The sequence below is a fragment of the Lissotriton vulgaris genome, chromosome 6 (genome assembly GCF_964263255.1).
Source record: "Lissotriton vulgaris chromosome 6, aLisVul1.2, whole genome shotgun sequence".
Taxonomy (NCBI): Eukaryota; Metazoa; Chordata; class Amphibia; order Caudata; family Salamandridae; genus Lissotriton; species Lissotriton vulgaris.
In genome coordinates, this window is record NC_141694.1 from 271,438,421 (window position 1) to 271,466,210 (window position 27,790).

General features: G+C 48.4%; 1 protein-coding gene across 2 annotated transcripts in view; it reads left to right on the forward strand.

Moving 5' to 3' along the window:
* The window catches only part of SMC6 (structural maintenance of chromosomes 6), a 602,788-nt gene that overhangs the window by 138,680 nt on the left and 436,318 nt on the right, over positions 1–27,790 (forward strand). For both annotated transcript variants that reach the window (XM_086926302.1, XM_086926303.1), the window contains exon 11: positions 13,345–13,491. In XM_086926302.1, the coding sequence (XP_086782428.1) occupies positions 13,345–13,491 (147 nt within the window). The remainder of the gene's footprint in view (positions 1–13,344; positions 13,492–27,790) is intronic.

Consider the following 27,790-nt stretch of genomic DNA (forward strand, 5'->3'; position numbering starts at 1 on the left):
CGCACCTATGAATGTGACTAGATTAGCAGAAGATTTTCCTGGTTGCCAGCTGCACGGCAGTATTTCTGAACACCGGTTTATACAAACTCTGCTAGCGGTGTTAGGCAGACCATGAATGGCATCTTCATCCCGAATTGGCTCTAAGCATCTTCGAACAGTGGGGCATGCTCTTGTTCTGTTCATCACTGCCATGAGTGCACAGTGTTAAAATTATTGCATACTGGAGTCCCTCGAGGAAAGTCACTGGGAAAAACTTTCTGCCAGTGCTGGGACATGGTTTCTACCAGTGCCTCCCCTGCCTAGAGTTCTGGGGGAAATCTGGACAGCCCATGCCAGTTGTATTGATAGTCCCTATCTGAAAGAAACAGGTTAGTGTTAGATTCCTTACCTTAGAATATCCCCAGGGCGTCAGGCTGGCTCCGGAAATTTGTCGTCAGCAGTACCCTTGCGTGTCGGTAGGTGTCGTCTGCGGCTCCGTCATCGTGATCGCTGGGATGCCATTGCTGGAGTACTTAGACGCCGCCCTCGCGCACTGACGTCAGTTCTGTTCTTCTTTTTTCTGCGCCAGCTAGCGCAGATCCGGGAAGACCAGTACTCTTAGTCATTTTATAACTAACTTTTTGGTCTATTTTGGATCTCTTTTTCGAGTCCACTTCGACTCCTGGCGCCGTAGGGATGCCTGGCTTCAAGCCGTGCAACGCCTGTCACTGCCTGATGCCGGTGACCTACACCCACCGTCGGTGTCTCTACTGCCTCGGGGCTGACCGAAAGACAAGTCGTGCCCCGACTGCCAGGCCTTGACTTCGAAAGCTAGGCGGGAGCGGTTCCGCAAGGTACTCGAGATCCGGCAGTCGGCTCTGCGCCGCTCGAGGTCCCGGTCGAGGAGGAGGTCGAGGGACCGGCCGCTGAGCCGCAGTCATCGCTCGTCGAGTCATTGCCAGCACTCGTCGGGCTCCAAGTCCTCCGGTAAGTCGAGGCACTCCAAGAAGAAGTCGAAGAGGCGACATTGCTCTTCTGACTCCCCTAACGCGGCTGGGGTTTCGGGCGACACCGCCCACGCGGCTCCGTCGGAGCCGCCTCCAAGCCCATACCCTCCGGTCCATAGCCTGCAGGCGACGCAGGAGGAGATTTGTGATTTCCTCATTGCCATAAGGACTCAATTTCCTCTGATGAGGCATGCCGGCGCGCCTTCGGGCCTCGCAGACCCAACTTGGGGCCTAGGTGGGCCGGTGGCTCCGGCCCTGGCGCTGTCGGTTGCTTCGGCCCGACACCATCAGCGACTTCGGTCACGACGCCGCCGGCCCCCGTGGGATCCGTGCCTGGATCCTGGTCGACGCCAGTTGGCCTTACGACCCTCCGCTGGCGCCGACCCCCATTTTCCGGCGCCCTTCTCGGGCTACGTTGGCCCCAGTTTCAGTCCGTCTCCGGCGTCGATGGGTGAGGCCTTCACCAAGGACCTGGCTCCGTCATTCCAGCCTGTTTACCAGGACACGGATGAAGTGAAGGACTCTGAGGGTTCTGGAGACCTTCTGGCACAGCAGTGCCACTTGATCCAGGACTGGGCAGACAAGCTAGGGGAGGCCAGTCTCTGGACACATCGCCCGACACTGGATTCATCTCTCCTCCCTCCGTGGCTACGGAGGAGGGTGCCACTAATGGTGTGATGTTGTGCAGGGCAGCCAAGGCCTTGGCTCTCGAGTTCCCTGCAGCGGCTGTGAGGACTAACCTCCTCACTGATTTGCTTTGACCGCCAGTAAGCTCCTCGGAGCCTCTACTGCTGTTCAGTGAGGCTGACGTTCTGTTGGGCACCTGGTCCAAGCCCTCCACGGTGCCCCCTGTGGATCGGAACGTGTCCAGACGCCACCGCCCGGCTCCGGGCAACCCTAGCTTTCAGTCCGTGCACCCCACACCCGAGAGCCTGGTGATCCAGGCTTCTACGCCCAGACCGTAGGAATCCAATAGGTTTGATCAGTTTGGGAAGAAACTGTTCTCCTCATTGAGTTTGGGGTTCGGTCTATTAACACCGCTTGCCTTTTGGGCCGTTATACCAACTCTTTGTGGGATACGGTTGCGGACGTGCTGCCCCAGTGCCCGGAGAAGGCCCGGCTCGCCCAAGCCCCTGCGGAAGTGCGGGATGCGGCACGTTATTCTATCAGGTGTGGACTGGATACCACGGACTTGCTGGGAAGGGCGATTTCCAGGACTGTGGCGGTTCGCCGCCACGCCTGGCTGAGGTCTGCCAATTTCTCGGGCGATGTCCATGCCACGCTCATGGAAATGCCCTTCGATGGCAGTCGCTTCTTTGGCTTGAGCGTTTCAAGGACTCCAGGGCTACGGCCAAGTTCTTGAGCCTGTCGGGCCAGCGCCAGCAAACTTCTGCTTTTCGCCCCTTTTGTGGCCAAGGAAGGGGCACGCCCACTCGTCCTGCCAGCCACAGGCTTCAGAACCAGCCTTAGCGCAGATGTGGTAACCGCCGTGGCGGTCCCGGGGGACAACGGCAAGGTCAGTCCACATCCGCTCCCGCAGCATCTGCCAGTGGGGGGCAGGGTCCGCCATCACCTCCTCCACTGGCGCTCCATCACGTCAGGCAGGTGAGTGCTGCAAATTGTCTGAAGGGGCTACTCCCTCCCCTTCGAGGCTATCCCTCCAGCCATGCCACCGCAATGCCACCGCATGTCGGGCGACCCTTTGAATCTTCTGCAGGAGGAAGTTATGGCCCTCGTGGCCAAGGGGGTCATCTAGTGTGTTCCTGGACCAGAAGTAGGACGTGGTTGCTACTCCCACTACTTTCTGGTACCCAAGAAGGGCAGAGGAGGCCTAAGCCGTAACTTGGACCTCTGGAGCGTCAACAGCTTCCTCCGGAAGGAGAAGTTCAAGATGCTGACTTTAGCTCAGGTCCTAGCTGAATAGACCCCGGAGACTGGATGGTAGCGTTGGACTTGCAGGACGCATATTTCCACATTCCCGCCCTGCTGGCCCACCGGCGCAACCTGCGGTTCACGGTAGGCCACAAGCACTTTCAGTTTACCGTGCTCCCCTTCGGCCTTACCAGCGCCCCTCAGGTGTTCACGAAAGGGATGGCGGTGGTCGCAGCTCATCTGCGCAGATCAGGGGTTTCAGTCTTCCCCTATCTCGACTACTGGTTGTTGAAGGCGGCTCGCCCCAAACAGTTGTTTCCCACCTCCAGACTACGGCCGACCTCCTGCACTCGCTGGGGTTCTCAATCAACGTGCTGAAGTCGCACCTGTGCCCCTCTCAGAAGCTCCTTTTCATCAGAGCAATTCTGGACTCGGCGCAGTATCGGGTTTATCGCCCCTCACTCAGCGGGATCGGGATATTCAGGGTCTGATTCCGATCTTTCCGCATTTATCCCGAGTTTCAGTCAAGTTGACGCTGTGGCTCCTGGGGCTGATGGCCTCCTGCATCCTTCTGGTGCATCACGCCAGGTGGCGGATGCGGGCTCTGCAGCGGGACATGAAGTTTCAGTGGGCACAGTATCAGGGCAACCTGTCCGACCATGTCCTGATCTCGAAGGGCACTGCGAGTCAGTTGCAGTGATGGCTCACGGACTGCGATTGGATCAGTGGCAGATCCCTCTCCCTACAGCAGCCGGAGCACGTAGTAGTGACTGATGCGTCCCTCCTGGGATGGGGGGCCACATGGGAGAGGCGTAGATCAGAGGCCTCTGGTCTCCGGCGGAGTCTCGGGCTCCATATCAACTTTCTGGAGCTGCCAGCAATCCGTCTTGCACTGAAGGCATTCCTTCCCTCTGTCAGGGGAAGTGTAGGGCAGGTATTCACGGACAACACCACCGCCATGTGGTACTGCAACAAACAAGGCGGAGTGGGGTCGTGGACACTTTGTCAGGAGGCTCTGGGCCTCTGGACATGGCTGGAACACCAGGGCGTCACCCTGGTGGTTCAACACCTGGCAGGTTCCTTTAACGCCAGGGCAGACAAACTCAGCCGCCGGTGCATGATGGATCACGAATGGCGTCTGAACTCTGACGAGGCGCAAGGTCTCTTTCAGCAGTGGGGGAGAGACTTGGGTAGATCTATTGACCACCGAAGAGAATGCGCAATATCATCCGTTCTGCGCGTTGGAATTTCCAAGGCGGCACTCGCTCGGAAACTCTTTTCGCCGCGAGTGGAGCTGCGGTCTGTTGTATGCCTTTCTGCCTATACCACTTCTGCCCAGAGTGCTGAAGAAGATCAGGTGAGACCGGGCCCAAGTCATCCTTGTGGCTCCGGACTGGGCACGAAGATACTGGTATCCTGAGCTACTCAGCATGTCAGTCTCTGTCACAGCAGCAGGGGATGGTCCTCTACCCGAACCTGTCCAGTATCCACCTACATGCGTGAAGATTGAGTGGCAACAGTTGAGGCCATTTGACTTGCCTCCTGTAGTCTGTGATGGGATTCTGGCAGACAGGCGTCCCTCCACAAAATCGGTATACGCCTGCAGGTGGAACATAATTGTGGCATGGTGCACAGCAAAGGCTGTGGATCCTCTCTCTGCCCCCCTTTCAGAGGGTGTCCTCTTTCTTCTTTCTCTTGCCCCGCAGGGCTCTGCTCTGGGCACTATCAAAGGCTACCTCTCGGCCATTTCAGCCTTCTTAAGGCTTCCTGATCAGCCTTCTCTTTTCAAATCCCCTGTTGTAAATAGATTCTTGAAAGGCATCACACACCTGTTACCTCCTGTTCACTTTGTGATGCTTCAGTGGGACATGAACCTTGTACTGACTTATCTGATGTGTGCTCCCTTTGAGCCACTTCATAACTGTCCTCTTCTTCTTCTGACTCTTACAACTGCATTCCTGGTTGCCATCACCTCTGCCAGGAGAGTGAGTGAGCTCCAGGCTCTACCTTCTAAGCCTCCTTTCCTCTCTGTCCATTTGGACAAAGTTGTTCTGAGGACTCGTCCTTCTTTCCTGCCCAAGGTAGTCACAGCCTTTCATATCGGGCAGGCTATCACCTTGCCCACCTTCTTTCCGTCTCCGCATCCCTCGAAAGGGGAAGGAAGGCTCCACCATCTGGACCCAATACATGCACTCTCCTTCTATCTAGACCGCACACGCCAGTTCCGGGTGGACGACCAGCTCTTCGTTGGTTACGTGGGCACTAAGAAGGGACGAGCGGTGCACAAGCGGACCATCTCTCTGTTGGTCGTGTTGTGCATCAAGGTCTGTTATTCTTTGGCGAAAAAGGAGCCTCCTGTGGGACTGCGTGCTCATTCCACTCTGGCCACGGCGGCTACTACTGCCCTGGGTCGGGGAGTCCCCTTGCAGGACATCTATCAGGCAGCTATGTGGGCCTCGCTGCACACGTTACTAGGCACTACTGCCTGGACAGCCAAGTCCGGAAAGATTGCTTTTTCGGCCGTTCCGTTCCTCAGGACTTTCTGGTGTGATTTTGGTTCGCAGACCCACCACCGGGGTTGGTATTGCTGGGGCATCTATTCTAAGGTAAGGAATCTAACACTAACCTGTTTCTTTCAGCTGCACAAGTTACTTACCTTCTGTAACTCTATATCTGTAAGAAACAGTACTTGGTGTTGGATTCCTTACTGCCACACCCATCCTCCCCGTTCTGCAAACCGACCCTTTGAGGGCCCTAGTTTCGTGGCACCAGTGTCAGTTTCTGTCATGGCTTTGCGTTCCTGGCGCGGAAAGCTATGTACAGAACTGACGTCAGCGCGCTAGGGCGGTGTCTAAGTACTCCGTCATCCCGGCTATCACGACGCCGGACGCTGAGCCGCAGACGACGCCTACCGACACGCAAGGGTACTGCTGACGAAACCTTTCCGCATCCAGCCTGACGCCTGGGGATATTCTAAGGTAAGGAATCTAACACTAACTACTGTTTCTTACAGATAAATCGTTACCGAAGGTATGTAACTTGTGCGACGTGGCCAGGAGGGTATAGTATCTAGAGATTTCAGGTCTGAGTACTTGTCGTCCTCTCTGGCTACCTTTTCAGGACGTTTTCCTGTATAAGAAACAAGGAGGGGTCCTGCTCCCAAGTATAATCACCCCCTACACCTTGCTGCTCACACACCTGGGAACCTGCACCCTGGAGAGCATCGCCTATCTTACAGCAGAAACAGTCTACTGGCAATAGGCAAGTGTGTGAGCTGCCGCTCCCACTTTTCTCTTGCTCATGACACTAATGACCTTCGTTTTATAGACTGCAAGTGGGTGGCATTCCCCTACCACCCCCTCCCCCCCCTCCTCCCACTGATGTAGGATGCACACTGAGGTCACTGACCTAGGCCAAACCCGACCCCCAGGTCAAGATTCTGGAAGTGTGAATGTCCTAAAAGTAATACTCCTGAACACACGCTCCATGAAGAAGCATGAATTTCAAATCTATGACCACCTTATAATTAGGAAGGATAGGCCAAGAGGTCGGGGTGGGGGAGTGGCCGTTATCTGTAGAAGCTCCTTGTCTTGCATATCCCTACAATTGAGCTAGAAGCAGCGGAGAGTCTTGGCTTTCTGTTATCAGTATCTGCCCACCAGTCAATTGCTGGTGTTGTAATTTACCGCCCACCAGTGCCAGCCGGCTGGTTCTTGGAGTCCTTAAGCAATGCTATTGCGCCTATGGCCGCAAAACACAAGCAATGCCTAGTACTCGGGGACTTTACCATCCACATGGATAAAATCACTGACCCAGAGTCCCTAAAACTATATGAATCCCTAAACATCCTTAATCTGACTCCTCATGCTTTTTTCCCCTACACATGAAAAGGGCCACATCCTTGATCAAATTTTCTCAACGGACAGGATTGAAATGGACCCTCCTTCTCCCATTATCTGGTCTGACCACTTCCTACTTTCTTTTAGATTACGCAAAGAATCAGCGCAGTCTCAATCTCATTCAAAACACGTGCCCTAAGTTCCAGGCCTTTCTATCAGCTGGCTCCTGAGGCATTAACCAGAGTACTTGAAAAACACCCTATCTCCTTTAGTGGGCACTAAGAGAGCGACGTACGCTCTCTAGAATATTGGCTAGAGGTACGTGTGAATGAACATTCCCCCCTTAAGACCAGAGTGGCTACAAGAGGTAGAGCCTCTGCCCCTTGGCTCTCGGAGGCTCTCAGGAAAAGCAGAAGCATTTGCAAACGCCTTAAGGGATTCTGGAGGAAGAATGTAATCACTTGGATAAAATGGTATATGAACTGGCTCTAAAAGCTCACTACACCAAAGTCTGCGAGGAAAAAGAGAGCTTTCTATCCTCTAAAATCGACCAAGCTGGGATCAGTAGCAAGGAACTGTTCAAAATTGCCAAATATTTCTCCTCCCCCAGTGCCATTAGCGGCCTTTTTACCCCTACAAACGAATGGACAAATCTGATTGCGCAATACTTCTATAAAAAAACTACCACCATTCATTCCTCACTTGGGGATCTCCCCGCTTTTGTGGAGGGTAGGTCAGTCGGGTCCACCCCTGTTTTTTCCAACGCTAGGGGCACCCTCCTGCAATTTCCCCCCATAATGTTGGCAGACTCCCTAAAAATACTGAAAACACTGAAAGAAGGCTCCCCCTCTGACCCCTGTCTCGCGAAAATGCTAGCATCTATTGCAGAGGTGGGTTCAGAGCCAACTACAGTTCAGAAATGGCCGTACTCGAAGTTTGAGTCCATCAAGACTACCCTTGATAGTGGAGGCAAGGCCGTACTAATATTATTAGACCTTTCTGCGGCTTTCGACACCGTGCCCCATGCTCTTCTTTTGCACAGACTTCAGGGCTGTGGCATTGGTGGTTTACTACTTACTTGAAAAGCCGCCAGCAAACTGTCAGCCCCCCACCTCCCTTTTTCGGCCCCTATTTCCCCATTGAATGTTGGTGTCCCACAAGGATGTATCCTGAGCCCTACCATGTTTAATGTGTTTATGGCACCCATGGCACTTCTGGCGGAACAATACAGTTCTAAAATGATATCTTACGCCGATGATACGAAGCTACTGTTCACCTGCAAAAAAGATATGCCGTTGAATGGAACCATGATAAACACCTGCTTCTAAGGTGTTCATCTGGTTTAAACAGAACCAACTGTTGTGTAATTCTGGAAAGTCAGAAATCATTTTTTTTGGACCCAACCCGGGTGAGGAATGGCACAATTGGTGGCCACAGAATATGTCTTCCCCCCTGTTAATTTAGCTACCACTGTTAAAAATCTTGCGGCGAAATTGGACTCAGACTTGTCCATGAAGTCTCAGGTCCAATCAGTGGCTGGCACATGCTTTGGCCTACTGAAAATGCTGCAGATGTTTCTTCCACTTCTCCCAGTCCCACATAGGAAAACAGTGGTCCAAGCACTGATTGTCTCCCGCCTCGATTATGTGTGCGCACAGCTACCCCCTTTGGGGGTAGCTGTGCGCTCTATAAGCTTCTTAATAAATAAATAAATAAATAAAATAAATAAATAAATGTTCTGTATTTAGGACTCTCTTCTGAGTCGATTACTGGTGGTGCAAAATGCTGCGGCAAGAACCATACTTATGGTCAGCCTCAGGACGCACACTACCCCTCATCTGAAGTCTCTACACTGGCTTTCAATGCGTAAGAGGACACCTTATAAAGCCCTGATATTGGCCTATAAGGCCTTTCACAATACGGGGGCCTCATTCTTGAGGCACCGTATACAGCGGTATGCTCCATCTAGAAATCTGAGGTTGTCCACACAGCAGCTCTCGATTGTTCCGATGTTTTCTTGTTCCCGTCAGGTGGCCGTTCCTTTTAGTTGGCAGCCTCTCGACTCTGGAACAGCCTGCCTCAATCTTTACGCCAGGCTGAGGATCTTCTCAGCTTTAGACGTGGCTTAAAAACCTGGCTTATTTCACAATAAGCAGCAGATATGTGTGCTGGCATCACTCTGCCACTGATTCTCGTCTCTCAGCGCCAGGACACGCCTGGGAGTAGCTGCGCGTTTTACAAGTGCCCAGTAACATAACATAACACTTACCTAATTGCACCTGGACATCCTTCAATAACATTTATTTATTTTGGATGTGAGGACAAATTTGTGGCTTGGTGTGAGACCCGTTATTTCAGATGTGGTTTTCTTTTTGCCACTGTCTCAACAAAGCCTTGCAGTTGGCTATATGCTAGCCCTTTTGTCCTTTATTTATTTATCAGATTAGAGATCTCTTACAAATCACCAGTTATACATTTCCTGAGGGGGTCTAAGTCGCAATGTTCTTCCAGAACCCTTCATGCTGTATTGGAACCTCACTCTGGCCATTTGAACTGATGCATTATTGCTTCTTATGGCTTTAAAGAGTCAAAATACTCTTTTTAATCGCTATCACTTCTATGCACCTGTTAGTGTAGTGTAGCCTTTTTTTCTCCTAGAATCTCTCAAAAGAGGAGATGCCTCGTCCAAAAACAACCTTGAGCTTTTATATTGATCGCGCAAGAGAACACTGTGTGAACAACCAGCTCTTCTTGGATTACTACAGTACCAAAAATGATAAAGCCTTGGTCTTCTTTTTGCGATGGCCAACAAAGAACCCCTTGCAGGCCTGTGGGCCCTTTCCCCCATGGCAGAAGCTTTGAAAACAGTGCAGGTGAGGGTGGGGGGTGGAGGAGGTTTGTTTAGGAAATCTTTGACATGTGCATCATCGCATATGTTCATTAATCTCTACTGCCTAGTCAACCAGGCCCAAAAAGATGACTATTTTGCAGGAGTTGTTGCTTTTGGTCCACTCAGTTCCTTAACCTTTCGCAAGGTACTTCCTGGGTGTTTGTTTTAAAGGTGGGGAAATTGTGATAAGAAGTTTCCATCGGATAAACAAGTTATTTACCTTCAGTAATTCTCTTTCTGATGGATACTCTGTTTAACTGCAGAGTCCTCACCACCCTCCTGTCTTCCCTTTCTGTGGAGTGTTTATCAGCACATTCTTTAACGGTCTCAATTTAGATATAGGAACACAGTCATCGACAATATGTTAGGACTAATCCGTGTCTGAGGGTACTGTAGAGAAATTAGATGAAGAAATGTAGGTCAGTGTGTAGGAGGGGAGGGCGCCTATATGTGGGTCCTCTCCGTCACTTCTGGGACTCTCCAAGGTCACCACAGATGACCCTGCACCATCTAGGAGTGCTTGGGAGTAACGGCTGGCAAAATATTCAGATTCAATCTGTTATCTGGAGGTATTCTATAGGTGAGGTATCTGTAGTTAGACAAGAGTATCCACCAGAAAGAGTGTTACCAAAGGTAAATACCTTCTTCAGGTGCACTGGACATTCTGGCAGGCACAACAATAATTTAAACAATGTGCACAGTACAACAAGGTGACCTTTTGAGGTATTTCAAGATCCACAGCCAGACCGTCTCAAGATAGATAGAGGATCATCTGTGTTAAAATAGTGACTCCTTTCTTTTCCCCAGCCCTCTACTCCACAACATCCATCAAGGGATAAGTTAGGTTTTTTCAACACTAAGGGCTGAAAATAACTTCAGGTGAGTGAGCACACTCAACAGTTGTTGAATTACTGCTTCAAGTTTGAACAACTGCATCCTTCTCCATCCGCCCAAAAAAGATAGACCCAATAGGGGCTATCCTCCCCTCCTTTTGGAGGAGGTAGGTGCCTTTAATTGTTAAATGCACTTTAGAAGAATTTCCAGTCTTGAACTAGAGAGATAAAAATACTATGTCCATTCCTAAGAAGGATGATTTGCGGAGTCTGATCCTGTGTAGGACCATATATTTTGAGTTGACAATGAGGAGGGCAATTTGAATAAATATTAGACTTAAAGGTTTATTCCAAATCCGGTCATGGGTCTTTGCTCGTTTGCTCCCCAACCCTCAGCACTGTCAGGCTTTCTGTCACGGACAGAAAGCCCACTAGACACTAGGGAATCTTTGGCCAAGTTCATGCAAAGGGGTAGGAGTGAGGACGGCCCACCCAGTCAAAGGGCCATGTCTTCACCACAAGGGATGGGGGGAGATCTTATTTCAACCCCCACCTGGGCGGTAGGTTGAGGTGTTTGGGGGAAGGGGAGAAGCCCACTAGATACCAGTGGCTTATTTTTTTTATAGAATAGGTTGTGGGTAGCTCACCCTGGCAATGGGCTATGTGGCCACCACAAAGTGGGCAATATGTTGTTTATGCTCCAGTTTAACCTGAGGGTGCCGGAAAAGCCACTAGACAACAGGGGTTTCCAAAATTACACCAAAAATAAAAAAGGATGGGGCAGCCCACCCTGACATTGACCCATACCCTCACCTTAGAATCCTTACACCTTTAGCTACATTTTGGCTATATTTTTCTCGGTGATGTCCAGAGAAATGCACAAACACTTAATATCTATATAATCCCCAGGATGTTTGGTAGGGGAGTCGTACATTTGGTGTGGATTTCTTATGTGAAAAAAAGTTATGAAGGTATAAACATGAAGTACCCCAAATATCAACAAGCATTTGCAATGCAATAGGTCTTGCATTTACGCAAGTTTAAGCTATTGGCATTGTAAATGACACTGCCTTTTATTTATGTTTTGAAAACAAAAATAAAAGGCATTATTTGCAATCTCAATTGCTCAAACTTGTGTAAATGCGAGGCCTATTGCATTGCAAATGCTAGTTGAACTCGGCTTCAGGCAAGCAGCAGACATACCCACACACCACAGGGCTGAGAGCCCAGGGATGCAGTGAAAAGGAAAGGCAGGAAAGCAGCAGGCACCCACACGACGGGGGCTAGGAGCCTGGGGAAAGTGGCGAGAAGGAGGGACAGGCAAATATCAGGCATGCACACAACGAGGCTGAGAGCCTGGGGAAATTGGCAAGAAGGAGGGACAGGCAGGCGGCATGCATGCACATGACTAGGCTGAGATCACCGGGGGAGCAGTGAGAAGGTGGGACAGGCAGCCATCAGACACAAACACAACGGGGCTCAGTGACTTGGGAAAGCAGTTAATCATTCATAACAGAAAGGCAGGCATGCATACGACTGGGCTGAGAGCCCAGCGAATGCAGTGGTAAGGAGGGGCAGGCATGCAGCAGGCACACACACAACTTGACTTAGCGCCTGGGGACAGCAGTGAATCATTCATAACACAAACGCAGACGTCAGGCAGCAGGCATGCACATGACGGGACTGAGAGCCTGGGCAAAGCAGATAATCATTCATAACAGAAAGGCAGGCAGCATTCACACACGCAAAGGGATTGAGAGCACAGGGAAAGCAGTGAGAATGAGGTGCAGGCAGTAGGCACGTACACAATGGGGCTGAGACCTGGGGAAATCAGTGAGTAGGGACAGGCAGGCAGCAGGCAAGCACCCAACGGGGCTGAGACCCCGGGTAAAGCAGAGGGTAGGAGGGACAGGTAGGCAGCAGGCACGCACACAACAGGGTTTAGAGCCTGGGGAAAGCAGTGAGAAGGAGGGACAGGTAAACAGCTGGCACACACAGGATGAGGCTGAGAGCCTGGGGAAAGCAGTGAATCATTCATAACAGAAAGGCAGACAGCATTCATACACGCAAAGGGATTGAGAGGACAGGGAAAGCAGTGAGAAGGAGGTATAGGCAGGCAGCAGGCATGCACACGACCAGCTGAGAGCCCACGGAAAGCAGTGAGATGGAGTGACAGGTAGGTAGCAGGCACCCTCGAAGTGGGGCTGAGAGCCCAAGGAAAGCCATAAGAAGAAGAGACAGGCAGGCAGCAGGCTCACACTCAATGCAGCAGAGAGACTGGAGAAAGCAGTGAGAAGGAGGATAAGCAGGCAGCACCCACACAGACAACAGGGCGGAGAGTCTGGTGAAAGCAGTGAATCATTCAGAATAAAAGGCAGGCAGCAAGTGCGCACACAACTGGACTGGGAGCCTGGGGAGAGCAGTGAGAGGGAGGGACAGGCAGGCACGCACACGACAGAGCTGAGAGCTCGGGGAAAGCAATAAATCACTCATAATAGAAAGGCAGGCAGCTGGCACTCGCACAATGGGGATGAATGCCCGGTGAAAGCAATGAAGGGACGTCAGGGAGGGAGTGCACGCGCAGTCTGCTCTTTTTCTAAGCACATACTCGTGCAGGCGGTACGCCCCCTGCTGGTGGATGCCCCCACAAGCACGAGTTTGTGCTTCGAAAAAGAGCAGAACGACGGCTAAAGGTCTCCCTAGCAGTGCATGCGCTTTGCATAGGTGAGACCTAAAAAGGGGCTCAGCATTGGGAGAAGATAAGCAACAGCAGCAAAGGCTTTAATATTTAATGGGTGTCCACCAAATATGTTAGTTTTCCTAAGTAGTGTTTTTAAGTATTATATGTTTATTCTTCAATGTAATATTCCATTTAAGTTAACTTCTTTCTAATCTGTACTTTTAATCAATGTATTTTTATTTAGTGCAAAGTAAATGAAGCAGAAGACAAATTCAGGGCTATTCAGAGCCAGTTGGAGAAGATAAGTGAAGAAGCACAAGAACTGAAACCACTTTTAATTTCTACGAAAGCAGATGTTCAAACAAGGAAGAAGGCATTCAATGAAGCAGAGGTGAGTTAACACTTTGCTGGATTTGTAAGCTCCTTAGATGGTGGCACTCCTAGGTACGGCTGCTTTGCAATTAAAGATACTTCTTATTCCTCCAACTGGAAATGAACAGCAGACTAAGGATGGACATCCTAGCAGCATCCTAGCTTTACATTGTTAAAGTAATGGTTAGTGGGTCAATTATATATTTCCTTCGCAATGTGTACCAGTCCACTCGATTTGGGTTATCGGCTCTCCTATGCAGTCTAGTGCAGTTGCATGGCAATTAACACTGTCGCTCTTGTGCTGTTATTGCCAGCTTGTGCTGTAGTTACACATACTTTGCAATCCGGGGAGATTTATAGATCATTGCTTACAACCACTTGTCCAGCAATGGGTGACGTACATTGAGGATACCACAGATTTCTTAAGGAGCTTAAATAATATCAATGAACCAGTCTCTGAGGAGTGGATTCTTTGCACAATTGATGTGGTTGCATTGTACACCTCCATTCCACATTCCAGTGGTCTGGAAGCAGTTGAATGGGCACTGTTAAATCAAGTGAACTATGATGCACCAAAATGCTTCATTCTTCAACTTCTTGAATTCTGTTTACAAAACAGTTACTTTTCATGCAAAGAAAATATTTGTATTCAGCTGAACGGTACATGCATGGGATTTCCAGGAGCGCCTGCTTACGCTAATACATTCATGGCCAAGTTTGAAAATGATTTCATCTTATCTGTGGAGAAGCGTGGCTCAAGGGTTTGAGTGGCAGACCCTGATGCAGAGGTCTGGCCCGGGACCAGGGTTCAATTCCCGCCTTGGTGGCTCATGAACTCAATCTCCCCGGACCTGATAATTCTCACCTCGGTGCCTAATCTAATCATGGGTCCCACTCTGTGACTCTGGGCAATAGCTTGCTTAATCTCCACAACTGCCCCAGCAGCCCTTGGATGCCTGGCTTCACCTTGGGGGTGCCCGGGAGTGGAAATCTCACAGGAAAGCCAGGAAGGGCTCCACAGCGGTATGAATACAGCGCTACGAGACCTCTGGGTAGAAGGCGCTTTATAAATACAAACACATTTACATTTACATTTATCTGACAAAACATGGAGAGAAGGTCTGATTTTCTTTCGGAGATATATAGATGACATATTTTTAATTTGGAAAGGCTCGGAAGTCACACTTCTAAATCATATACGTTCTCTGAATCTTATTGATCCAAGAATCCAATTTACGCACAACATTGACAAGAAGTCATTACCTTTTCTGGATGTTCAGATCGAACTTAAAGCTGGTGCAATACATACTAGAGTTTTAAAAAACCCCACAGATAAAAATAATGCTCTACTGTATAGTAGTTTTCATCCTCCATCTCTTGTGAATAACTTACCATTATCACAATTTCTTCGAATCAGCTGCATCTCATCTGATTCCAAATCCTGTGAAGAGACTTGTTTACAACAGAAACAAAACTATCTAGACAGAGGATATCCTGAAATTCTTGTACAAAGTAAAATGGAAAAAGCGAGATCAATACCTAGACATAAACTACTGGAAAAAACAAAAAGATTACAAAAAAAAAAAACTGTGTTCGTTTGAAAATATTCTACAGTATCGAGAGACATTAAACCGATTATCATGAAACGCTGGGAATTGCTGGAAGCTGAAGAGGATTTTCAACAATTATTCAAAAATAAACCACTATTTGCGTACACTAGAGCTCAAAATCTGAAAGAAATCCTTTCTAACAAGGATAGAACAAATACTGAGAAAACAACTTTAAAACCCGGTACATTTAAATTTTGGAATTGCATACATTGCAATAATGCTATCTTAGGGGAGATTCTTCTACATCCACGAACAGGAAGCAAGATCAAATTGCAGAATCATACTACTTGTGATTCAGAACATGAGCTATACACTATTTAATGGCCTTGTGGACTTCTATACGTGGGCAAAACAGAGAGAAAAATGAAAACGATGCTTTCTGAACATAAAAGTAGAATACGGACTGGTAATTTGACTTCTCCACTAGCCACTCACTGGAATGAGCAACGCCATCAGATAGCTCAACTAAAATGTCAGATAATCGAACAGGTGACTCAACAACCGGGGGCGAATAACTCAAAAAAATTCTCCTGCCATCTAGTATTGGGTCCGGATGTTTGCAAGTTGTTTTTCTTCGAAGAAGTCTTTCCTAGTCATGAGGTGAGGTGACTCCTCCTTTCGGTGATAGCCCGCATGGTCATCAACTCCATTGTTAGATTGTTTTTTTCCGCTTTCGTGTTCGGATGTGTATTACTGCGCTCTGGTTCGAAACCGTTCTTCGGGTTCCCCTCAATGAGCAATCCTTGCTACCCTTGAGGGTATTGTTTCGTACGCGTTTCCCACTTTTCCGTGTATTGTTTCGGTCAACGGAATCTCATTTTCGATCAGAAAGATTCATGGGCGGCCTTTGGGCTATGCGTTGTCAGCTCTCCGTCGACGGAACGGACACCGTTCAAATTCTGCCCTAAGTGCCATGCAAAGTATCCGCGCACTGACTCACACAAAGTGTGTAACTTGTGCTTGTCTCCGGAGCACAAGGAAGAATACTGCAACGCTTGCAGATCGTTTCGATCCAAGAAAACTCTTCGCGATCATCGGGATCGAAGACACGCCGGACATCTTTGATGAAGACTCTGGTTAAGAAGATGTTAGTGCATCAGCGGCAGAGGAGGAAGAAGCCTTCTCCATGCAGGACTCCGATTCGGAGCTTGAGATAAACCTCGATGCCAAAGAACAGTTACAAGGACAAGGTGACATGAGTACAGAAGACCACTTGCCCCTCCAAATCACCCACAAAAAACACAAGGCTTCGGCACCACCTCTGCCTTCCGGACAAGGTCAGCACCAAGACGACGTTTCCAGTGCCCTGCCTCCAGGCCCAGCTCCCAAGTCAAGCCTTCTGGCTTGATACCGAGTCGGAGAAAATCCTTTTTGGAGACGAAGCCCTCCAGTTCGAAACAGAAATCTTTCTCGGAACCGAAACCCTCCACGCCGAAAGTAAACCAGCCTTCGGAGCTTAAATCTTCTGCACTGAAAGGCCAGCCCACACCGGCGCTGACACAGAAAGATGTCCCTTTGGATCTGAATTTAGACATTGTTCGCCGAAAATGGGTCCTAAGCAAAAGAGACTGTATATTGACCCTGAAACTGGTCATATTCATACTAAATTACCTCAGAAACACAAGCTTCCTGAAGAGGACACTCATTGTAAGATGCCTTTAAAAAAGAAGTCTGTTGCTACTAGCCCTTTTCATCCACCACCACCATCTCCTCCACCACCCCACTCTCCACCTTCAAATCCTTTGCAAATATTACCTACGGATTCTCCACAATGTCACCATGATGGCGATTATATTGATTATGAGGGTACATATTTACAAGTAGATCCATGGTCAAATTTAACAGTTGATCCTCCATCAGATAATGACCCAGACCTTTACCCTGCCAAGCCATCTCCTCCAGATGACAATGTATCCTACCAAGAACTCCTTGCCAGGCCTGCACAATATCATTGGGTGGCACTACACAAAAAATCATTAGAGAAGGATTTTTTGTTCGAAACTTAAGGATCCACACATAGGTCTTCACAAACACTTGCTTATGGGCATGATGAGACACGCTGATTCAATTTTTAAAGGCCCAGAGCATGCACGCATCTTGACTCCTAAAGTTGGCAAGAATTATAAGGCCTCCCCAACAGATCCAGTATTTTTCAAGGGCCAGTTGCCACTAGATTAGCTTGTAATGTCCAATGCTCGTAAGAGGGCTAATTCCAAAACATCACGGGACGCTCCTCCACCAGATAAAGATTCCAAGTTAATAGACGCTCTGGCAAGCGCTTAGCTGCTCATGCTGTCAATCACTTGTGCATTGCAAATATGAAGGGCCTTTTAGCCAGGTATGACAGGGCTCATTGGAATGAAACTGAGCAATTGCTTCAATATCTCCCAGATGAGCATAAAGCAAAAGCCAAGATTTGGTAAATGGGGGAAAGTTAATTTCCAATTCTTCCATAAGGTGTGCTCCAGATGCTGCTGGTACTGCAGCCAGAGAGGTCAACACTAGCATTTTGCTTAGGAGACATGCTTGGTTAAGGATCTCCAGGTTTAAGCCTGATGTCCAACAGTTCATTCTAAACACACCATTTGATAAGAAACATCTTTTTGGTCGTGATGTCGATCAGGCATTAGAAAAAATGGACAAGGACACTGTAGTGGCCAAATCCATGGGAACACCCCAATTTCCTTTAAACAGAGGCTACTTTTGTCGTTCCTTTAACTGACCGAGGTCCAAAACCACATCCTCAGATCAGAATACCTCCACTTACAAAGGTTTTTCAAGGAGGGTATAGAGGGAACAACTCTAAAGGTAGGGGTAAGGGCAACACAACCCGTAGCTCCCCTTCCCCTAATAAGCAGTGACTTACCCACGCTTGACCCCCGACTATACCACACCTGTCGGGAGAAGACTTCTCCATTTGCTCCCCATTTGGCAATCTGTAACAGCAGACAAATGGGTGATTGGAATTATCCAACATGGTTATTGCCTGGAGCTTACCGGCAATCCTTCAAACATTCCACCTTGCTCTCACAAATTGCCTCCAGAACACCTGCAATTGCTCTAATAGGAAGTACATTCTCTTTTACTTAAAGGAGCTATAGAACCGGTTCCAGTACAGTACAAAGGTTCAGGGGTTTACTCTCTATTTTCTGATTCCCAAAAAAGATGGTTCCCTTCAACAGGTACTTCCACTTTTTCAGAAGGCAGATTTTATGTCTACTCTATACTTAAAAGATGCATATTTTCATGCTCCAATTCACCCAGCTCATCGCAAATACCTCAGATTTGTGATGGCAGGCAATCTTTACCAAATCAAAGTACTTCCCTTTGGAGTGACTACAGTGCCCAGAGTATTTACCAAATGTCTGGCAGTTGTCGCGACTCATCTCAGGAGACAGCATATTCACGTCTTCCCCAATCTAGACAACTGGCTCAATAAAGCGAGCATTTACCAAAACTGTCTGCATACTCAAATGACAATAGATCTACTTCATCAACAGGGCTTTACGGTCAATGCACAAACATCTCACCTGAATCCTTCGCAGATTCAATCTTACCCAGGCGCCACTCTAGACACAGTCAAAGCGCTATCTTCTCCCAGTGTAGCCAGATTTCACAACATTCAGTCTGTGATACTACAGTTTCAGTCCAACTAAGAGTGTTCATGCAAATGCTGGGAATGATGGCATCTTGCATCGCAACTGTACCCCATGCAACACTTAATATGCGTCCCCTACACGAGTGCTTGGCACGTCAGTGTAATCAGTCTTGGGGTCAATTAACAGATCTAGTGTTGGTAGACAGCTGTACCCATTGCTCTCTGCAGTGGTGAAACCCACAAAACTGATCAAAAGGAGGGCCTTTCATCTACCGTATTCCACAGATCGTGCTCACAGCAGACGCAAATGACAGGTTGGGGTGCCCATCTCTAAGATTACACAATACAAGGCCTGTGGTGCAACAAACACTGAAGTTTCCACATAAGCTATCTAGACCTTCTAGCAGTTTTTCTAGTGCTCAAAGCTTTTCAAACTCACCTAGTAGGCAAAACCAGACAACATTACAGCAATGTATTATGTGAAAAGCAGGGAGGGACGCACTCTCTCCAACTGTCACAACTTGCTCAGACCATTTAGAGGTAGGCAATTCATCTCACAAGTTATCTTCTGGCACAGCTCATCCCAGGAGTAAACAATCAGATTGTCGACCTCCTCAGCAGAAGGAGACCACAAATTCACAAGTGGGAACTTCATCCCCATGTTTTCCTTCCATACTTTCAACAATGGGGATTCCCACAAATAGACGTGTTTGCCACAGCCGACAACACACAATGCCCAAGCTTTGGCTCCAAGTTCCCTCACCCACTTTCAAAGGGCAGTTCCCCATGAATGAACTGGTTAGTGATATTTGCCTACTCATTTCGACCTCTCTCACTCATTCCATGTCTGGTTCGGAAGCTCAGGCAAACATCACTCACACTAATTCTAGTAGCTACCACATGGGCCCGTCAACCATGGTACACCACCCTGCTAGAGCTGTCACTAGTTCCACAACAAAAGCTGCACCTCACCCCCAGGCTCCTCACAAAGAACCATTGATAAATCAGACATCCAAATCTCAAAGAACTGAACTTAGCGATCTGGCTCCTGAAGTCGTAGAGGTTGGTTATTAAATTCTACCAACAGACTGTATGAATATTCTAAAAGAAGCAAGAAAGCCTACCACTTGAGCTTGCTGCGTAGCTAAGTGAAAAATACTTTATGTCTACTGTAATACCAACACATTCAATCCTATAGATGCATCTATGCAAAACAATATCTGTTAAATATTACACTTACAGCAAACTGGACTAGCTTATACATCTATTCGTTTGCATCTGTTGGTAGCTGCGTATTTGCAGAACAGGTAACCTTTGTCACTCATCAGAGTTCCAGTAATCAAAGCTTTCAAACAAGTAATACCACCAAGGATTCCTCCTGCCCAGTATAGAATCTCAACATTGTCCTTACAAGGCTCAAGGGTCCACCCTTTGAACCATTGCACAAGTGCCCTTTGCAGTTTCTCTCATGGAAAGTTGCTTTCCTCATCGCAATCACATCATTAAGGAGAGTTTGTGAGCTACAGACATTAACCTTGGCAGAACCCTTCTTTCAGCTACACAAAGACAGGGTGGTTCTCCGCACCAACCCTAAATTCCTCCCAAAAGTGGTTCCTGCTTTTCATATAAACCAATCGGTTGAGTTTAATTGTGTTAACCTGATTCTGTAGCAGAACGCCCTCTTCCCACGTTTGATGTAAAAAGAGCTTTATTGTACTACATAGATAGGACAAAAGACTTTCGCAAAATAATTGTTTGTTGCATTTGCTCCACCTCACAAAGGCAATCCCAATTCTAAATCTTGTATTGCAAGATGGATTGTTAAATGCGTTCAAACATGCTACGCTAAAGCTGAAAGAACTTTATCCATACCCCCTAGAGCGCATTCCACAAAATAGGGTTTTCTGGTGCTTTTAAGGTTACATTCCTCTAGCTGACATATGTAAAGCAGCTACATGGTCTACACTACACATTTACCAAACACTATTGTATAGATGTGTTAGCACATCAACAAGCTAATGTAGGCCAAGCAGTACTTAAAACACTATTTCAAACAACTGCAACATCTACAGGTTAGCCACCGCTTTGGGAGTATACAGCTTTGTAGTCTATGCAAAGCATGTGTATCTACAGCACAGCTGCCTCGAAGGGATAATGCTATTTATAGAGTAAGCATCTGTTCTTGGCTATAGATTCACATGCACCCACCCGTCTCCCCGCGTACCTGTTGTTGTTGCAATTCTTCATATATGATAGACTACTAGCCGCAGATTCATTAACGTAGAAATATCGCCAGGCGTAAGACTGGATCTGGAAAATGTTCTATGCCTCAGCATCTCTGCGAGCCGGGGGGTGATACCACGTGACTCCGTCCTGACGTCGTCTGCGGGCGTGACTTCAGCAAGGTCACATAAGCTCCACCCCAGCGCGCCAACGTCAGTTTTTTCTCTTTTCTGCGTGCAACACGGATTTGGATCGTGTCCCTGACCTGTTTTTAGGCCTTCTTTTCACACTTTGTGTTGAGGAACAGTGTGCGAATACCTTCGCACACTGACGTGTGCGAAGGTATTCGCACACGTCACAGGGTGAGGGTCCGTCGCACACTGACGTGCATAAGACGTGTACTTCTTGTGCACGTCAGATGTCGGTGACGGACCCTCACCCTATCAGTATGTGGTATTTGGGCGAGCACCATGACTCTACGGACTGCGACGCTTGTCAGCACCTCAAACCGAAGTCCTGGCAGAAGCGCTGGATTAAATTGCTGTCGGCCCGCTTGTCCAGTTCGGTGTCGTCCCAGCGTCCGTCCCCTACCTCGGAAGTCAGGAGTCGCCGATTCCTACTGCGGCATCGCCCTTCACCACGGCCCCAATGGCATCGCTCGCCAGGTCCTGCAGCTTGTCTCCGAGGCCCTGTCCTCGTGCGGCGGAGGGCTCAGGTTCCCCTCGGGATGTAAGCCCTTGCCTGTCGCCACCCTACCAGCCGTTCCCTGACGTTGGGGCAGCTAGGGCCCAAATGACAGCCTATACTGCGGCTCTGCAGGCTTCTTTGGCCCCTCCTCCACCTCCTGAGATGTGCATGGGACCCCTGCCTCGTGCAGGGCCTTCCGCAGAGTCGCCGGCGTCTCCGACCCCGGCGCAGAGGGCTCGTTTATCTGACATACTTCATTTTGCTCTTTTCCTGGCTCAGCAAGGGTTAGCTGTAGCTACAGTTAAAGGTTAGCTTTCGGCCTGGTCGACATTTCTCTGCCTGCCGGATCAGCCGTCTTTATTTAAATCTCCTGTGGCACTAAGGTTTTTAAAGGGTCTTACAAATAAATTTCCTCCTACTCCCTTTATTGTGCCTCAATGGGACTTAAATCTTGTGCTTACATTTCTGATGGTTTCTCCTTTCGAACCTTTGCACAAGTGTCCCATGAGACTTTTATCTTTTAAGACGGTCTTCCTGGTTGCAATTACCTCGGCAAGGAGGGTAAGTGAGCTACAAGCTCTTAGTTCAAAGCCCCCATTCTTGACCATTCATGCTGAACGAATGGTTCTTAGGACCAGGGCTGTTTTTCTGCCTAAGGTGGTAACTCCCTTCTATCTAGGGCAGTCCATTACCCTACCTACCTTCTATTCTCCCCCTCACCCTTCCAAGGAGGAGGAGAGACTTCACCGCCTGGACCCTAAGAGGGCGGTGAGCTTTTATCTTGATAGGACAAGTGACTATCGAGTGGATGACCAGCTCTTTGTTGGATTTGCTGGCTGCAGAAAAAGAAGAGCTGTGCACAAGTGCACACTTTCAAGATGGATTATACTATGCATCAAGATCTGCTACTCCCTGGCGGGTAAGGACCCTCCAGAGGATACAAGAGCTCATTCCACTAGAGCAAAGTCTTCTACATCTGCTTTGTCTAGGGGTGTACCTGTAGAGGACATTTGTAGAGCAGCGACTTGGGCTTCCCTCCACACTTTCGCGAAGCATTACTGCTTAGATTCAGAAGTGAGGAGGGACGGTCACTTTGCGCGTTCTGTCCTCCAGGATTTTCTGGTATAGGACAGTGGATACCCTCCTCCGGGATTGGGGACTGCTGTGGGACTCTATTCACAAGTTGAGGAATCCACTGGCAGATGTATCCATCAGAAGAACAAGTTACTTACCTTTACCTTTGGTAACGCTTTTTCTGGTGGATACAGTATCTGCCTATGTCCACTTTTCTATACCCGAGTTTGACATTATTGAAATGTATTTATATGTATATGATATATATATTTGTATATATATTGTGTTTTTCATACATTGTGTACACACTATGTATGTCATTTTGGTTATTATGTACTGTGTACATTGTATATGTATATATCTATTGTCATTGGTCCGTCCGGGTGCCTCGAAGGCACGGAAAAAGGGCAGAACTGATGTCATCACGCCGACGAGGCCTAATAAGTAGTCAGTGGCGTCAGTCTGAGTCGCGCGCGATGCCGTGCTCCTATGACGTCGTCCACGCCGGCGTGCTACGAAAGAATTTTCCGAACGTTGCGGACGCAGGGGGATATTCACAAGGTGAGGAATCCACAGGCAGATACTGTATCCACCAGAAAAAGCGTTACCGAAGGTAAGTAACTTGTTCTTTCATTGCTTTTAAGTAGCATGCCCAACGTCATAAATGTACTTAATGGTAACTTTTAAATCACAGTTCATTTTTATTTATTATGGTCCCTCACTCGTGAAAGACATTATTGGATAGTCAAAACAATAAAAATGAACGCAATGATGATTTTACTAATCTATTCTGCAAAGAATAGAAATACGCCATGAGCACCAGCAAGCTGAACAATGGGAACAACCATTTATGCCTGTATCACAAAGCAATTCACTAGAAGACTACAGACCATCCACAACCCAGCAGCCAGTCTCCTCAACCTCCCACACAGTACTCTCATTAACCACACCTCAGGGAACTGCACTGACTTCTAACACATAAACTTGCTCAATTCAAACTCCTCACACACACATTCAGGGCACTCCACAAGCCAGACCCACCTACCTGAACAGTCACATCTCCTTCAACCAACCATCCTGACGCCTCCACTCCGCTGGACTCCTACTCTCATCCCACGCATATATAGAACCAGATGAGGAGGACGAGCGTTCTTACACCGCTTCCAAAGCGTGGAATGACCTCCCTCTCCACATCAGAGCTTCCTCCTCCCTTCTTCAATTCCTCAAGAAGCTGAAGACCTGCCTTTTCAGTTAACCAATCTACCATGTGTAGGGCTAGGCGCACACACGCACAAACGCACACGCGCACACACACACACACACACACACACCACTTTGATTCAGGTGTGCCTAATGAAATGTACTCTTGAAAGTAATACAAAAACTGTTGCACAATTGCAATACATTAAACTAGTATAGTTTCTCCATAATGGCAATTGCTTTAAAAATATATATATTTTTTTAAATCAGTGATGCAGGTGAATTTGACATAGTATAATTTATTTTTGTTAATCTGAATGCTAGAATGCAGTGGACTAGTACATTTCCTGACTTGATCTACTGAGAAACAAGAGTGCTCTTTAAATGCTTTGAGATGCTTTATCTCTACAAAAAATCTAAATGTAATCTGGACAGAAATCTGATACTTGTGAAACTTTCCCCCAGACTCATTTCCGTTCACTCTTCATTGTGAATGTCAAACTCAGTTGACAAATCCAACATGGGAAACGGCTTTCGTAGCAAATAATTGTTTTGCCTATTCACATACATCCTCTCTCCCTATGGTATTGACACTCCTTTCTAATACTCTTCACTCCCCCTCCTAAGCCAGGCCCTGCCCCTTGTAATACTCACACAAAACCAAAGCCCCCTATGGTCTCTAAAAACCAGTCCAATAAACCATCTCAAACAAAAACACCGGCTGCCGTGGGGTTGGTCAAGAGTAGTCAAACTGCTCAGCCGAATGCTAACACCAAGGGGGCTGGGACAGCATCGTCAGCTAAGGTTCCTAGTTCCAACTTGGCACCTAATGCTGCCGTATTAGTTCCCCCAAAGGTTACCACTCGGATTCCCCCGGTTAACCTCCCCCCTGATTGCCATCCCTATGTAGTAGTCCTTGTTAATGTCCCACCATTGAAGAAAAATCAGCCTGAGACGCATCAGGGTCTAAAAAACAAGTGTCTCCATTGGTTAAAAGCAAACAAACCACTCCCAATAGGTATGGATGGATTCGTTCTTGGTGTTCGAAGGGTTGGCTGGGTGGGCCAGGGCAAAAAGCGGTTGGAGGGTGACTGTATTATTATTAATTTCCAGGATAGCAGAGTGGCAGAGATAATCTGTGGCCAAAAACATGAGGTGGATGGTCCTGGTGTCAGAGCAGTGGATTTGACTTATTTCTACCCTAGGCCTGCTGGCAATCCTCTTAGGCCTGTTAATGGGGAAACCTGCGTGGGCCCTTGGGGAGTCCCGCGACATTCTGTGGTGCCCCTCTTCTTTCCCCAAGCCGGATGGCCGGAGATGATCTGGGGCTCCAGGGGACACTGACTCGAGGGTGGAGGTGGGACGATGGTAGGGGAGTTGAGAGAGTTTTTGCCCCCTCCCATGGTGCAGCCCTTATCCCCGCCCCCTACTGAAATCCATTTTACATTATTAGATGCACCGGGAATGATTGAGACCTTAGACACAACTGGACCACCGGTGGACTTACAGGAGGTGTCCCCTTGTCACGACCTTGTGTCCGGTAGCGTCCCAGCTGTGACGGACCCAGTGTTTAAGGTTCTCAGCTGGAACGTAGCAGGAATTACAAGGAAGTTGACATTGCCCGACTGGAATGCATTGGTGGACGAGCACTCCATATGCATTTTTCAGGAGACATGGAGCATGGATCCCATTTATAGGGCGGGTTACTCTGCCTTCTCTATCCCAGCAGTTTGCTCAGAATCAGGGAGGGGACGCCCCTCTGGCGGCCTCCTTATCTGGGTTGCTGCCTCATTGAATTGTAGGATAGTGGAGCATCAGACTGGTTGTCCGGACCTCCTAAATATTACCTTGAAGGACTCCAGGGGTCGTGCCATTCTAAATATCTATAACATTTATGCACGAGGCACCAAGGGGGGGAGGCAGTTCCCTACAATTGCCCTTCTGGAGGGTCTTTTAAGATCAACCCCATATAAGGCTTGCACTCTGGATGCCGGTTACATTAATTGTACATTCGAGCCCTTAGGCTCAGATGTCTCCCTGGACCAGGACGAGGAGGACGCTAGGAGGGGAATTCCCGCTCTAGAAATAGCCCCCATAAAGAGGTTGACTGAGGTGGCCCTGCAGGTGTACACCATCAGTATGGAGTTTAACTGAGGGCTCTTAATGGGAGGCCAGAGTCAGATAAGGGGGGGCCCATACCTATAATAGGCCCAATCACATATCAAGAATTGACTACATCTTGCTTGATGTGTGCTTGTGGAACTCGGTGAAGGACATGGTTGTGGTCCCCTCAGTAGAGAGTGATCACAACTTGCTCTCCCTCACCTTAGACTTTTGGTGGCTAGCCGGTAGGGGAAGCTTGGTCCCCTCCTCCTTAGCGGAATTGGGTGAGTCGCAAGTAGCATTGTGTGGGAGGAGAATAAAGTGGACAAAACTGATCCTCTCGGAGGAGAAGGTTGCAGTAATAACGCAACTGTTAGCCCAAGCACAATGTAATCTGGGGACCACGACGGGAGGGATGGGGATGGCTTGTGGGGTTTTCTGTACGCTTACCAAGGCCCTAATTAACTTGTTCACTGCTCCACCAAGTAGACGAGGGAGCAAAGATAGACAGGTAAGAACTAAGGGATGGTATACCCACACATGTAGGGTGACAAAAACTAGACTGGTGGAGGCAGTCAAATCTAAATCTCAAATTAAGATCAGAGAGGCTAGAAAGGTTTATCCTAGGACCCTCCAAATTGCGAAGAAGGACTGGGATGAAAAATTCTGGGCGGATCTATTGGCCGCCAGTAAAAGCAAGGACGCAAGCGGGTTTTGGAATCTGGTAGGTGCCCGCAACAGACCCGATGACACTCTGAGGACATGTAACATCCCTCCCCAGAACTGGTCGAAACACTTTGGGCCCCTTTATGCTCCTGTAGAAGGCCCCTTAAATAACCCAGCCCCCGCCCCGCCCCCGTCTTGTTAGGGGAAGTCACTTTTGATCTGTTTACAGGTAGGGAGGTAGAGGAGGTTATAAAGTGGGTGGCACCACAGAAAGCAGCAGGACCGGATGGGCTTCCGGGTGACCTCCTGCGTGCATATCCATCTGACTGGGGCATAGTAATCGCTGCCCTCCTAAACGACATCTTGAAGGGTGGCCCTGTACCGGATTCATGGAGAGGGGCGGTGGTTGTCCCCATTTATAAAAAGGGTTGTAGAAATATCCCAGGGAACTATAGGCCAATAAGCCTGATCGATTCCACGCAAAACGTGGCAGTAAAGGTAATTTTGGGAAGGATCCTCAACTGGGTGGAGGAAAATAGAGTGCTATCTGACTTCCAGGCTGGGTTCCGCTCAGGAACGGGGACCATTGAGCAGGTCTTCAGATTAGCACTCCTAAATTGGAAAATCGTGGAACTAGGCAAGGGCAGTCTTTATCTGGCCTTCATTGACCTGAAGACTGCCTTTGACCTGGTCCCTAGGGAGGAACTTTGGAGGGTGCTGCACGGATTGGGGCTACCCCAATACATTCTATCCCTACTTATTAAACTCCACACCAGTAATTATGCCCAGGTCCGATGGGGGAATAATGGGGAATTAACGGACAGGATACCGGTCTGTAGGGGAGTCAGACAGGGTTGCGTGCTAGCTCCTACACTCTTTTCGTTGTACGTTAATGGTGTGGTTGAGCATCTCCAGCAAGAACCAGCGGACGCACCCTGTCTAGGGGGAGTAAAGATCCCTACTCTGCTGTTCGCAGATGATACTTTGCTTATTTCAAAAACTCCCCAGGGCCTACAGAAGCTATTGACTCGCTTCCAGGACTTTTGTGTATCCAGAGGTCTGGTTATCAACGTTGACAAAACCAAATATTTGATTTTGCACCCCCCAAGGAAATTAGGAAGCCCCCCTGTTTTGAACACCGTCCCCTTGGAGAAAGT